The 13,636-nt window shown below is 58.7% G+C and overlaps 1 protein-coding gene across 3 annotated transcripts; it reads left to right on the top strand.

Annotated features, from left to right (window-relative positions):
* The first annotated feature begins 605 nt into the window (after nucleotides 1-605).
* On the top strand, nucleotides 606-12,510 carry CCM2L (CCM2 like scaffold protein). 3 transcript variants are annotated; one of them, XM_038369875.2, is made up of 10 exons: nucleotides 612-1,145; nucleotides 2,541-2,708; nucleotides 4,907-4,990; nucleotides 5,390-5,573; nucleotides 6,685-7,190; nucleotides 7,285-7,420; nucleotides 7,879-7,942; nucleotides 8,547-8,679; nucleotides 8,830-8,968; nucleotides 11,425-12,502. In XM_038369875.2, the coding sequence occupies exons 1-10, from the start codon at nucleotides 1,116-1,118 to the stop codon at nucleotides 11,694-11,696; spliced, it is 1,716 nt and encodes a 571-aa protein (XP_038225803.1). In that variant the 5' UTR covers nucleotides 612-1,115; the 3' UTR covers nucleotides 11,697-12,502. The 3 variants fall into 3 exon arrangements, with proteins under 3 accessions (XP_043351741.1, XP_038225802.1, XP_038225803.1); XM_043495806.1 differs by having other exon boundaries at nucleotides 606-1,145; nucleotides 5,393-5,573; nucleotides 8,547-8,968; nucleotides 11,425-12,510; XM_038369874.2 differs by having other exon boundaries at nucleotides 608-1,145; nucleotides 8,547-8,968; nucleotides 11,425-12,507.
* The last annotated feature ends 1,126 nt before the right edge of the window (nucleotides 12,511-13,636 follow it).

Below are 13,636 nucleotides of genomic sequence, written 5' to 3'. Positions count from 1 at the left end.
TGGTGGCTCTTTGGAGAAAACCCGCATCATGGCACCAAGTGACCTTCACCCTGGGGCTCAGGGGCTCACGCAGGAGAAAAAGTGGAGTTTAGCAGCCCCCGGGAGACTCCTGACTCCAGAGATTTACAAGCTCCTGCATGTGTCAGCTCCTGAGTGTCTGTCCCCTTCCTGTCTATCCCTCGCTGCTGCTCGGGAAGAGGAAGTCTCTGCAGCTGCTGGGGCAGGATGCAGTGCACAAGAGGGAAGGAACATCCCTTTTACTTTGGAATTTCTCTTCCCACCGGCTCTCCCCCACTCTAGAGCGGGGCCCAAGCCGCAGTCTGAGCTCCCCACAGGCCCCGGGGGGTTAAGGTTTGTGCCTCACGTGCACTTCTCAAGAGCTGGGGCTCCTTAGCGATGATGATTTGGGTCCCTGCTGATAGTTTATGAAGCCCCAGAGCCTTGGTGCCTCTCAGGCTTTCAGCCCCCACCATGGCTACCATTTCAGGTCCCCTGCTCTAGTCACTGTCCCAGGGCCAGCTCTGGTTCCTGCCTAGCCTTACAACTGCATTGCATGCCCCATGTTTGCACCTAGCTGATCCTCCATCTATGCCCCAGGCCTTCTACTCTTGCATGGGAGTGAGTCAGGGACAGGGGAGCCCCCTGAGGAGCTGCCAGGAGCTCCTGCTGTGGAAGAGACCCAGAAGAGCCTTGCAGAACGTCCCTTCGAAGACGGCACTAGCAGAACCACCGAGATCTCCCTGTTGGGTTATTAGCGCCATGAGAGAGACAGGGTGTGTGAGACAGATGGACGGCGTGTATGAGAGAGACAGACAGACAGCAACAGTGCACAGAGACAATGTGTGCTAGGCACTGGGCAGCGGGCAAGGGGGTGGGCGTAAGTGCATTGGGAACGAGCGTTTCCCCTTGGGGTGTGAGCCGAGCCCAGCAGCCCCAGAGCCCCGTCTGCTCGGCCAGAGCACAACTCCATGCACTTATCCCTCCCCGGAGGGGCAGGAACTCAGCGAGTTCACATCAGAGCCGTTGCTGGTGGAGTTTCCGACACAGGAAAAAAACAAAGGAATAGCACGTAGCGGAAAGAGCTGCCTTTGCCGTGACAGGAGCAGAGCAGGGACATGGAGTACGAGGCCAAGAAGGGGAAGAAGGTACGTACGGGCCGAGCTGGCTTTGCAGGGTGCAGGTGCGTGTGTGTGTGGCGGTTCCTGAGGGTGTCACTGCACGGGGCACTGAGTACTGCATGGGTGTGAGATAAAGGCCAAGTTCTCCCCTCCCTTAGGCAGCATGCAGGGTAGCAGGTGAGTGGAATTCATGGGGAGCAGGCCCTACAGAGGAGAATGGCAGCCCATGTTTCCTCCCCCCACCCCCAAACTGGGGCTGAAAAGAGGGACGTGGCCTAGCAGAAAGGGGCGGAGTCACCAAACAGCCTGCGCCCCACCCAGAGCAGCGTAAATTGCATTGAGCCCTTAGGCAATTCGATGTACAAGGTGACCCCTTGGCGGTGGGGAATCAATGGTAGCATAGCCCCAGAGCCAGCTGTGCTGCCGCTGGGGCTGCTGGGGTGCAGGGAGCTGCATGCAGGATCCATAGGGGGCTGGGCCGTCTCTCCATATGCACACAGCTGGCTATGCTCTCTGTCCTGCATGGCCCATGGGACAAGATGGTGCAAATGTGGCTCTCAGAGGCCAGCAAGGTGCTTTCCCTTCAGGGACTCTGTACAGAGGGGAATCCACAGCCTGACTCCGGGGTCTTTTATTCCCCTCTCCCCCCTATGACTGACCCAGCACAGTTAAAGGCCCCAGGGCAGAGGTCCGGCAGAGACCAGCTGGTGGCTCAGAGTCCTGGCTGGGTTTTTCGCGAGGCAGGGACTGGCTGTCCATCAGTTCTGTGCCCGGAACGTAACTCAGCTGCGATTGTGCACATGGCATTCTGATCTGCTCGGCCTGCCACCTTGGCCTGGCCCGATCCCGGGGTCCGTGGGGAGAGACGCACGGCTCCATTCTTTCTGGCTGGAAATTCCAGCTCTGATTCATCCATTTCTCTCCCACTAGGGTGTTTCTGGTTCATTTGTCATGTCCTTGCTTCCCGAGGGTTGTACACGGCTTGTTTGCTCCATCGCCTGCCCTCCCCCCAATAATGGCATCCCCAAACTCCTCCATGAGCTCTTCATCCAAACCCCTCTGCCTGTCCTGTTCTGTGCAGGACAGCCGCCTAGGACCAGGGCCTTTGTTCATTGGATTTATTTACAAGGTGCCATTAGAGCCGACCCCTGAGGGAGCTCACTCTCTGTGTCTCTAGGAATAGATTCTCTCTCTCTCTCTCTCTCATAGCATTTCTAACTCACCCTTTACTGCACATGGTCTGGCACTCCTCTGGGGGATGCTGGCTTCCTCTCATTGTGGGATTGCTGTTGAACCCATATCACACTTGAGGGGCATATTCAGGCACATATGATCCTACCAGGTTGCACAGCAAACACCAGCCCCTCTGCGGTTGGAGCAGATGAGAGATGCCAGCTTCTCAGCTCTCTTGTTTGTTCTCAGGGGTTTGTGTCTCCCATCAAACGGCTGGTTTTCCCCAAGGCGGCTCGCAGGCAGGCACTCAGGAGCAGTGTCTACCGGAGGCCTTTGCATTCGGTCCCTCTCTACCCTCCTGATTATCTCATAGATCCCCAAATACTGCTGCACGACTACGTGGAGAAGGAGGTGAAGGTAAGGAGGGGTGGTCGGAGGGCCAGGTACTATCCCAGAAGCTCAGATCTTCTTGGTTGCTGGCAGGAGTGGAGGTCACAGGCCTGGCTTCCTTAACCCTGTGAGAGTTCCCCATTGCTGTGCTCCAGGGAAGGTGGATCACCTCTCACTGTAATGCACCCTCCAGGTAAACCCCAGTGGTGTGAGAGTCACCACCTGGTGGTGTGAAGTGAGCTCTCCCAGGGAAACAGGCTGCCACCAGACCAAACTGAATAGCTGAGCTGAGTGTCTGCCCAGAAGAAGACCTGGCCCCTGGTTCTTCCATCCACCACTGGCCTCTAACTCCGGCAGGAAAACGCCTATTTGGCCTTTGGTAACTGTGGGCCCAGCAAAAACCCAGGGGAAGAACGTGCTGGAGGAGTTCTTCAAACTGTAAAGTGACCAAAGATTGCAGTTTCAGAGCTACATGCACGGCAGGGCCCTTTTGCATGTGCAGGGTGCAGAGGTGAAAGTAAGCTGGTACGGTACGGTACGGTGTACCGGCAAGAGCCAGTAGACAGCCGACCATACTGGCAGGGGGCAGCTTCCCCAGGCAGGGAATTGAAAAGGGCCCTGAGCTCCCAGCAGTGGCCGAAGGCCCTGGCCCTTTAAATTACCACTAGAGCCCCAGGGCTCCTGGCTGCCATGGCAGCTACAGCTACTGTGGAGATCTGGTGGTAATTTAAGGGTCCCAGTGCTCCCGGTTGCCACTACCACAGCTGGAGCCCCGGGCCCTTTAAATCGCTGCCAGAGCCCTGGGTAGTGGCGGCAATTTAAAGGGCCCAGGGATTTAAAGGCCCCGCCCCTTCTACCCGAGGCCCTGCCCCCTGCTCAGGACCCCGGCCCTGAGTACCGGTAAGTCCTTTAAGTTACTTTTACCCCTAGCAGGGTGGGGCCCAGGCAGCTGGGAACCCTTTACCCAGAGGCTGGCCCCGAGTCTCAAGGGTTCCCGTGGACACAGGATTTACAGTGAGTTTCTTTTCCTCAGTTCAGGGAGGTCTCCATTCCACATTTTGCAGGGTGCTCTGGTGTCTTCGGGCCAGGCCCATGGAGATGGGCATCACCAGGTGCCCGAATACCCACTGCCCTTGGCCAGGATCAGCACCCACCCCTTGTCCTTGTTTGAGGACGAAGCTAATTGCTTCCTCTCCAGTGCTGCTGCTGCAGGTTCTCTCTGAACTCTGAGACCTTAGCCAGGCGGGTCACAGAGAGGAGACCACTTCTCCTCGTGTCCTGCAGAGATATAGAAATACACTGTGTGCTGTGGTGTGCACCCCACACAGACCCTGAACGGCTTCATGTGGGCCTAAGAGGTCATGTATGCGCTCTGGCTGCACCTGCAGGGTGGGCCTGACAGGAGTCCCAGCTGGAGAAGCAGCCAGGTGGTTACTCTAAACAGAGAATGTGCAGGGCAGAAGGGGGCTCCAGATAAGGAAAAACTCTGGTCCGTCTCTGGGAAGAGATAGCAGAGAGTCCAGCAGGGTCAAGGAAAAAAGCCCCCAGAGGAGAGGAGGTGGGGAGAAGAGCAGGCAGGCTACCCTGGGGGCGAGCTGGGGCCTGCCGGACCCCTGAGGAAGGGGGGAGTGGGCCAGCCCTGGACTGTGGGATAGGTTAGGCACCGAAGGACAGTGTGACCCAGCAGAGGCAGAAGGTTTGATTTTTGTATCGCTCCTGAAGAACTTTGGTAAGGGCTCTGGAGGGGGCTGGCTGTAGGGCCAGGCCCCTCTGACAGCTGGACTTGGCAAAGCACAGGATGGGGAAACTGGCAGAAGTTGGTGTAGCAGCAGAGCCAGCCAGAGGGGTGTGTTGGGACAGCTCCTCAGCCAAAGGGGAGCAGCCCCTGCCTTGCCCCAGACACTGCATCTACGGCTACTGGGCTCCAGCCCCTGTCACCCCAGAGGCTGATCAATGCCCCTGCGCAGCGAGGGAGCAAGTGGCCCCGCCAACAGAGGCCAACCAGCGAGATCCTGAGACTTGCCAAGGCCACCCGGGATGTCTGTGGCAGGGAATTGAACCCAAGTCTCCAGCTAGCGCCCTACCCACTGGGCCATCCATCCTCTCTGAAGGCACATCCCTGGGAACAGAGATCGCCCCCGGGGCTCCCCGCAGGGCTTTTCGGACAGCAGAAATCTCCACCACCTGTCACTCACAGGAGTCACCTGCAGTATTTTTCTCTCTAGTTTTTAGGCCACCTGACCTGGGTGACGTCCTCCTTGAACCCCTCCAGCCGGGATGAGCTGCTGCAGCTCCTGGACACAGCCCGGGTAAGAGAGGGAGTCCACAGCCCGGGGAGGGAGCTGCCACCCCAAAGCACCTCCACTCAGCACCTGGTTTAGAAGGGAAGCCATGCATAGTGTTCAGTGCCAGCTGCCAGCTTCCCCATGCTGCAGAGGGGGCGGACAGGGAGCCCGGCTCAGGCTGCTTCCATTTTGGATAGGGCTGGCTTCCTGTGGAGAGAGGGGCCAGGGTGACCTTCCTCGCAGTCGCAGCAGTGCCCTGGCAATGCCCGTCCTGACTCAGAAACTATTCTCTGTGCCTCGGCCCTGCCCAGCCGAGGAGAGCTGGGACTGCCACAGGGTGGGCTCCCACAGAGCAGAGCCCCAGCACCGCCCGCTGGGCTGCCTCCGTTCTGCCTCTAACCATGTTCCTTTGCCCATCTGCAGCAGCTGAAGGAACTGCCCCTTCAGACAACGCCGGAGCAGGACAGCATCCTGAGCCTGTCAGCCCGCTGCCTCCTCCTCACCTGGAGAGACAATGAGGAGCTCATCCTGAGGATCCCCACCCATGAGATCGCTGCCGCCTCCTACCTGCGGGATGACGCCCTGCACCTCCTGGTGCTGAAAACAGGTGCGGAGACTCACCTGGGCCCAGCACCTGTGGGGGTTTTTCCCTGCAAATCTGTCTGCCCCGCTCTGTGCATACGGGACTCCACCAGCCTGATTCCCTGCTGCTTGGGACTGCATGTCATCACTTGCACCCATGCCGGCGGGATGCCCGGGTGATTGTGATGAATAAGCGAGGCGTGTGGTTATATCCCTAGTGAGACAAGCACAGAGAAGTGGCATTGGCTGGGTGCAGCTCCCTGCAGCACCCTGGGGCTCCGGGGCGATACAGAGGCATGCAGTGTCACCAGGTCCAGCCACGTCCTTAGAGAGCTCTCCTGCCTCAGGGAGTCTCCAGAGTCAGGCTCGCTGGCACGATAGATGAGCAGCCCAGCAGGGCTCGGCTTGGTCTGGCAGTTCACTCCAGACTCCCCTCTGCCTTACAGCACTTCCCCATGGCCAAGGGGGAAAGAAGCAGAGAGCAGCGACAGGCCATACTCTGCAGTGCTCTGATGCTCCCAGCCCTGCGTTTCCTGGCTGCAGTGGAGGGGCTGGTTTCTTTCCCCTCACCCTCCATATGCCAGGACCCAGGCTAAGGAGAAGAGGGTCTGGACACTTCTAACAAAAAACCCCAGCCTCAGTCAGTAACTGCAGAGGGATCTCCAGGGGCAGGGGTGTCATGAACCACTTGTCCACAGTCCGTGGCAGGGCTGCTACTAGCTGGTCAGGCGTTTGTCCCAGATGTGACCTGACCACAGAGCACCCACCCCGAGGTAGGCACAAGACATGGGGTCTGGCTACCAGATACCTTCGTGCCCTTCTGGGCTATCTCCAGCTGTTAGCAGCTAAGGGAAGAGGTGTGACGCGTGGCGCCACCTGGTGGCTGTCCATTGCAACGGTTTTAGGGTTCCATTACAGGGGCAGCCCTGCACCCTACCTACCCTGACTTGCAGGCACCGGGGCGAGTGGGGAGGCAGGAGACTCACCGAGTGAACCCCAGCGGAGGGTGTGAGACAGGGGCAAGGAGCAGCATCAGGCTGGGTACCAATCCCCCCACAGAGTGGGAGGCGGCACCTCCTCGTGCCAGCTGGGGATGGAGCTTTCTGAGCACAGATCTCTTCTCTTGTCTATTCCAGGCCTAGGAGTTGACCCCGTTCCTGCAGGGGGCAACCTGGACATGTACCCAGGGGGCAATCTGGAGAAAAAGCTCCCTGGAGGAGCAGCTGAGAAGAGGCAGGCTGGGATCTGCCTGGAGCCCAAGCAGCTGGGGGGTACCATGGAGCGCCGGCACACCATCTGCAGCCTGGACTGGAAGATGGCCCGGGGCGGGCAGGAGGGCAGACAGGGCGGGGGAGGGAGCCTGGAGAGGAAGCAGGCCAGTGGCAGCTGGGAGAAGAGACACAGCAGCCGGGCGGGCGGGAGCTGGGAGCGGAGACAGACCTATAGTGGCAGCTGGGAGCGGAGGCAGCTGGGCAAGGCTGGGGGCAGCTGGGAGCGGAGACAGACCTACAGTGGCAGCTGGGAGAGGGGTAAAACCTATGGCAGCTGGGAGAGGAGGCATACAGGGAATAACCCACTGGATCCCAAGGAACCCAGCCCTGAGGCATATTGCAACCTCATCATCCTGGCCGTGGCCAACAGGGTAAGTAGCCAAGTGTGCTGTCCCATTGCCAACCCACCCAGCGTTTGACCCGCTCCAGATCACCATGACAGCTGTTTTCTCTCACTGGGTGCAGGATGCCGCTGAAGAATCCTGTGCTCTCATCTGCCAGGTCTTCCAGATTATCTATGGGGACCAGACCATTGAGTGTGTAGACCGGGCTGGCTTCCACTACACCTCCACCCCCGAGCGCCCCTGGCTCTCCAGCAGAAGTGAGTGCTGGGCATGCCAGGCTTAGTGTGATGACGGGACACGGGTCCCTCCCACTGCAGGGTGTTTATCCTGGAGCTCTGAGGTGGGGAGGCCCACACGTGATGTCAGGATAGTGAGGTCCGGCAGTGTGGGGAGCTGGCAGTGCGGTGAGGAGGCGGCATTTGGGCTGGCAAAGCCCTGAGGCAAGATTCCCTGTCTCCTCCGACAGAGGGCAGAGTCTCCTCGGTTCGTGGCACAGTGTGTAGTGTTGGGGATAGTGGGATTCTGCCTGTGATGCCTTGAATTCTGGGGTGGTGCTTTGGGAGTCATTGCTGGGGCTGCACGTAGTGGATGGGAGTGGGAGGTGGTGTCCCTTGCTCCTGGGGGTGGTTATAGAGGCAGTGGGACTCTGACATGGGGTGAAGCGAGCACTGTTGGACAGTTCCCTAATCTTGCCCCTGGGGTTTCCTTTTTCCAGGTGAGAGCTGCCGCACTGATGGGACGTATGGATATGATGCTGATTTCAGCTGCTGCAGCTCATTGTATGTCCTGTTCCCCGAAAATCTGAATGACCCTCCCCCCTTATTCCTGTGTATGCTCTGTGTAGCCCTACACAGCCGGTTCGCCCCTTGTGCAAGGGACCTGAGCCCAGTGAGGGGGACTCAGAGCAGACAGAGTTAGAAATAGGAGGATATATTTATCTGCCCTTAAAGTGCCTGCATCTGTGCAAGGGGCTGGGAGCTGACAGCCAGGGCCCAGCGCAGGGAACATAAAACAAAATCTCCCCGTTCCAAAGAAAAACTGGGAAAATACAGACAAGAAACAGGAACAAGCTCAGCCTGGTCCCAGGAGTTATCCTTTCTCCCAGCGGGCGAGGGGCAGCCAGGCTCCACCTGCAGCCAGCAGGGCCTGAACCCTGCCGAGAAACGTCCCAGCTGGTTGTTCGTAACGCAGATGGCGTTATGTCCCCTTCTAGTGCCTGGTCCCTCAGGCGATAACAGCCACAAGAAGCAATCCCACCACTGCCTGGAAAATGGGGTGGCAGGTGTGGGATGAGCAGGGTCAACATTTAGAGTAGGGCTCAGACGATGATCTGAACGAGGCTGTCTGGACAGCCCAGCTGATCGCCTTCCCTTCTGCCTGCAGCAATGGCTCCCACGAGACCTTTGAAGCGTATTACAGTGGGACGTCTTCCCCTTCCTTTCGGGAGTCACGTGACAGCCTGGCCAGTGACCAGAGCAGCGTGGGACTGGAGCAGTTGCAGGACTACATGATCACAGTACTCTCCTTGCTACTGCATCATGGGGGAGTCTTCATTTCCCCTGGCCTCATTCCATCCTTCCAACCCCGAGTCCTACTGCATCACTGCCAGGGACCTGCGGGAGGCTGGAGCTGGTCTAACCTTGCTCTCTCTTTCTCTGCTCTGCAGCTGAGGAACAAGCTTTCCCCCCAGGAGATCCAGCAGTTTGCTTTGCTGCTCAGGGAGTACCGGATGGGAAGGTCAGTCCCGGAATACTGTTCTGATCTCCTGCAGCTCTATGGGGACAAGAGGAAGTTTCTCCTTCTGGGTAAATGGCTTGTTACTGAATGCTATCCCCACTCTGGCTTAGCTGGCTAGTGAACACGGCATCTTGGGTGGGAGACCTGGTGGTGTTGACGGGTATTAATTTGAACTTTTCTAAGATGTGCAGAGACAGGCATCTCTCTTCAGGGAGTTGAGGTTTGTGTTCATCAGACCAGCACTGTTCGATTAGAGATGGAGCCCAACCCGAAAAGTCCAGGTCCAGATTCTGAACACCGTGATCCAAGCACTCCTGAATGCTGGATTCAGATTCTGCAAACTTGGTTTTGCTCATAACCAACCGTCCACTGCAAAAATATTAGGGTCCAGAAGGATGCAACGTTCTGGTTTGGGCCGATGAGTAAAGAAGGGATTGGAAAGCGAAGGCTTCAGGATATAAAGGTTCTGATCTGACAGGGGTGACTCTGCCAGCTTCAGTGGCCATCTCCTCGATTTACACTGATGTGAGATCAGGATCAGGCCTTTGATTCTGAGAATATGACCCAGAATGAGGGACTGAAGGAACTACGTGTGGGAGGCGGCATCTCTAAGGGCGGGTGGGGGGTGAGGCGGCATCTCTAAGGGCGGGTGGGGGGTGAGGCAGCGTCTCTAAAGGCAGGTGGGGGTGTGAGGTGGCGTCTCTAAGGAGGGGTGGGGGGGTGAGGTGGCGTCTCTAAAGGCAGGTGGGGGGGTGAGGTGGCGTCTATAAGGACGGGTGGGGGGGTGAGGTGACGTCTCTAAGGAGGGGTGGGGGGAGAGGTGGTGTCTCTAAAGGCAGGTGGGGGGGTGAGTCAGTGTCTATAAGGGTGGAGGGGGGGCGGGTGAATAGGTTTTCCATCTGTCTAATCACACAAACTGCCCCTACCCTGCCCCTTCTCCAAGGCCCGACCCCACTCACTCCATCCCCCCCCCCGTTGCTCGCTCTCCCCCACCCTCACTTACTTTCACCAGGCTGGGGCATTTGATTGGAGTGTGGGAGGGGGTGCGACTCTAGGCTGGGGCTGAGGGGTTCGGTGTGTGGGAGGAGGCTCTGGGCTGAGCCTGGGGCAGGGTGTTGGAGTGAAGGAGGGGATACTGGATGCAAGCTCTGGGAGGGAGTTTGAGTGCTGGATGGGGGCTCAGGGGTGGGGTAGGGGATTGGCGTGTGGGAGGGGGTGAAGGATGCAGGCTCTGGTAGGGAGTTTGTGTGCAGGAGGCGGCTCCGGGCTGGGGCAGGGACTTGGGGTGTAGGAGGGGATGCGGGCTCTCAGAGGGAGTTTGGGTGCAGGAGGGGACTCAGGGCAGGGGTTTGAGGTGTAGGAGAGGGCTTGGAGTGCTGGCTCCAGGAGGGGGGTCAGGACTGAGGCAGGGGGTTGGGGAGCAGGAGGTGGTGCAGGCTCTGGGAGGAAGTTTGGGTGGGATGGGGTGCAGGGTCCTGGCTTGGGAGGGGGCTGAGGGCTGGGGCAGGGGTTTGGGGTGTTGGAGGTGGTGAGGGATGCAGGCTCTGGCCAGGTGGCAGTCACCTCGGGCAGCTCCCGTTTGGTGGTGCAGTGGGGCTAAGGCAGGCTCCCTACCTGCCCTGGCCCCGCACTGCTCCTGTAAGCGGCCGGCACATCCCTGAGGCCCCTGTGGGGGGCAGGGGGACTCTCTGCACTGCCCCTGCCTACAGCTCCCATTGGCCGCAATTCCCAGCCAATGGAATGCGGAGTCAGCGCTCAGGGCGGGGGCAGCGTACAGAGTCCCCCTGGCCCTCCTCCCAGGGGCCGCAGGTATGTGCCAGCTACTTACAGGAGCAGTGCAGGGCCAGGGCAGGTAGGGAGCCTGCCGTAGCCCCATTGCGCCGCCGGACTTTTAGCACCTAAAATGTCCCGGATTGGCTTCAGTAGCCTGCAGGAGATAGAGCCCCATTCCTGGAAACTCCCGGGGAAACTGGGATGGTTACCAACCCTAGGTGTGAGGCGGTGTCTATAAGGGCTGGGGAGGCAGCATCTATAAGGGCAGGGCACGTCTTTGTTAGATCTTATTTTGTGTAAGGAGCCTGGTGCGTGGAAGATGCTGTCAGGATCCTGAAAGCAGTGACAGGGCCCCATGCTTCCTAAAGCCAACTCGTGTGACTTTGGGAAGTCTCTGGGTTTCCGTTCCCGCTCTGTACGATGGAGGGGACAGCCCTGCCCTCCCAGATGGGGTGTGTGGATAAATCCGTTAAGGAGTGCTAGGTGCATGGATGCTGTGGTAAGGAGGGCCCAGGTCAGTCCTAGTGATGGACACGTGCCTGGGAGTCTAAGGCAGATCAGGGAGTAGCAGCTGGATTTCCTGACAGCCCTTCCCCTCCTGTACCTGCTAGGCCAGCCTGTCGGTAGGGAGCTGCTTTTAAACATGCAGACCAAGGGAGTGGCCTGTGGGCTCCCCTGACCCCTCTGGCCCCTGGGGCAGTAAGCGCCTACCGGCTCCTGGCCCACACCTCACGGCTGTGTGTCCCCTCAGGAATGCGGCCCTTCATCCCAGATCAGGACATCGGCTACTTCGAGAGCTTCCTGGAGAGCATCGGCATCCGGGAAGGGGGGATCCTGACCGACAGCTTCGGGCGGATAAAGCGCAGCATGAGCAACACCTCAGCCTCCGCTGTGCGCAGCTACGACAGCTGGTCCCTCCGCTCCGAGTCGGAATCATTCAACCGCATGATCACGGACATCACCCATGACATCGAGGCCCTGGCTCGCGATGAGGAGGAGGAGGAGGAAGACAACTATCTGTGAGGGACTCCCACCTGCTCCCCCAAAGGGTGCTCGGTGATTCACTCTGCGGCCAGGAGATTCCTTGAGACCCTGAAACCTCTTGGCTGAACTCAAATGGTGCCAGCCCCACCACGTTTCAGCTGAGCTGGGGCTGGCGCTAGCCTGCAGGCTTTTTAACCCTCATTGCTCCAGCACTGCCTCCTCCTCTCCTCAGTGGTCTTGAACTCTGCAAGGGGCCTGATGGGGGGGAGACTGAGCTGTTGCCACTTGCTGGATCTTGGCTTCACACACCCCTGTGAGGCTCTGTATGCACCTTGCCACCGGTTTGAGCGGCTTGGATTGTAGCACCACTAACGGAAGGAGGGGACTGAGACCTGCCTTACTTGATGGTGGATTTCTGGAGCAGCAATTTACTGTTAAACATTTGGGATCAAATTCTTCTCTCGGTGAGGCCAGTCCCCCCGTCCAGGTCTGGGGAGGCTCCACGGGGGGGAACTGCGAGCAGAACTTGTCTCCTCTCATTAACAATCATCCAGCAGGATGAGGGTAGCCGCTGCCCTCCACATGCACTAGCGATTCGTCAGCCTTCATGGGATTCCCACATCGGCACCCAGGGGAGCAGAGACCCTGTGGGGCAGGCGCGGGCGTGTGTTCTGAGTAATTTGGAACAGAATTAAACTCCGGGGCTGGCGCTTGTTGTGTGTTATTGCCCAAGGCACCAGTCATGCTAGGCCATCAGGGGAATCCAGTGGGCCCCAAGCCTGGGAAGGGAATGGCTGAGTCCCAGGCTGGGCGTGTGAGGGTGAGGAAGAGAGCCAGGGCTCCATAGTGACACCCCTTCCAGGAAGAGGGGCGGGGTCCGGTTTTCTGTGCAGAGCATGGATGTGACGGGCCAGATCCAAAACGGGGAGGGCTGTAATGAACATGCTCGAGTTCATGAGGTAAGGGGGTGAGACGCTCCTGAGATCGGGCTTGCTCCCAGTTACACCAGGGCTGAGCTGGCCCCTGGAATTGCTCTCTAAGGACTGAGCTCTGGCCCTGCTCAGGGCCGTGGGTGAGGGCTGCCCCACAGAGGTGTCTTTAGAGGAGGGAGGGGTTTAAAGGAGAACCGCAGAAAGGCGATTGACCGATTAATGAGCGCCCAGGGCGGCACATGTGGAGCCCAACTCTGGGTGCTGAGGGCAGCTGGGATTTGTGCTTCTCATCTCTAACAGCAGCCACCTGACGGGAATGCTCCACTGCTGGCCAAGGAGGGGGTGGGGGAGTGTCTCTGTCATGAGGCCTGGGGACTCCTTCCCCCCAACTGCCCAGCTGGGATCTGCATAGCTTGACCTGACAGAATTAAACCCGCTGAGAGCCAGCCCAGGCCCCGAGTGGGCGAGAGAGCAGAGCATTTGCTCCGTGAGGAGGAGCAAAGGAGCAGTTTTTGCACAGCGGTCTGCGGGTAAGCCACAAACGGGACAGGTGATGGGAGAGCAGCATATCCTGGCATGGACTATGGCCATTCCTTTGCACTCCTTTGCACTCTGCTTGCCTGGGACCGGGCCTGGTCCCTTGTGTCACGGCATTGGCTCAATGGCAGGAGTGACATCGGCGATGCCAGTTCGGGGGTCTAGTGGAAGGGCTTGCTGCTCAGGCCCCGGCAGGATTCTTCCTTTCAATAGTCGCCGCACTGAAGGCTTCCAGGTTAACAAGCCCTCGGCTGGTGGGACAGAGCCCAGCAACAGGGCCCTGCCTGCACAGGGCCAGCAGCCCACAGCCATGGCAGTAAATGGCATCCAAAGCAAATATTCCTATCCCAGACCACCTGGGGAGATGGGCATGGTCTGCACTAGGGGTGGAAGCCCTGATGCTGTGGCTTCACTTCTTTGCCATGAGAGAGGAATTGGGTTTGTCCCTTGAGAGAGAATCCGCCAGGATAGTGACCCAGCTGTAGCAGACTCAAACCGGCAGGTTGAAAT

The sequence above is a fragment of the Dermochelys coriacea genome, chromosome 13 (assembly GCF_009764565.3).
Source record: "Dermochelys coriacea isolate rDerCor1 chromosome 13, rDerCor1.pri.v4, whole genome shotgun sequence".
NCBI lineage: Eukaryota > Metazoa > Chordata > Testudines > Dermochelyidae > Dermochelys > Dermochelys coriacea.
This window is presented reverse-complemented; position numbering and strand designations above follow the sequence as displayed.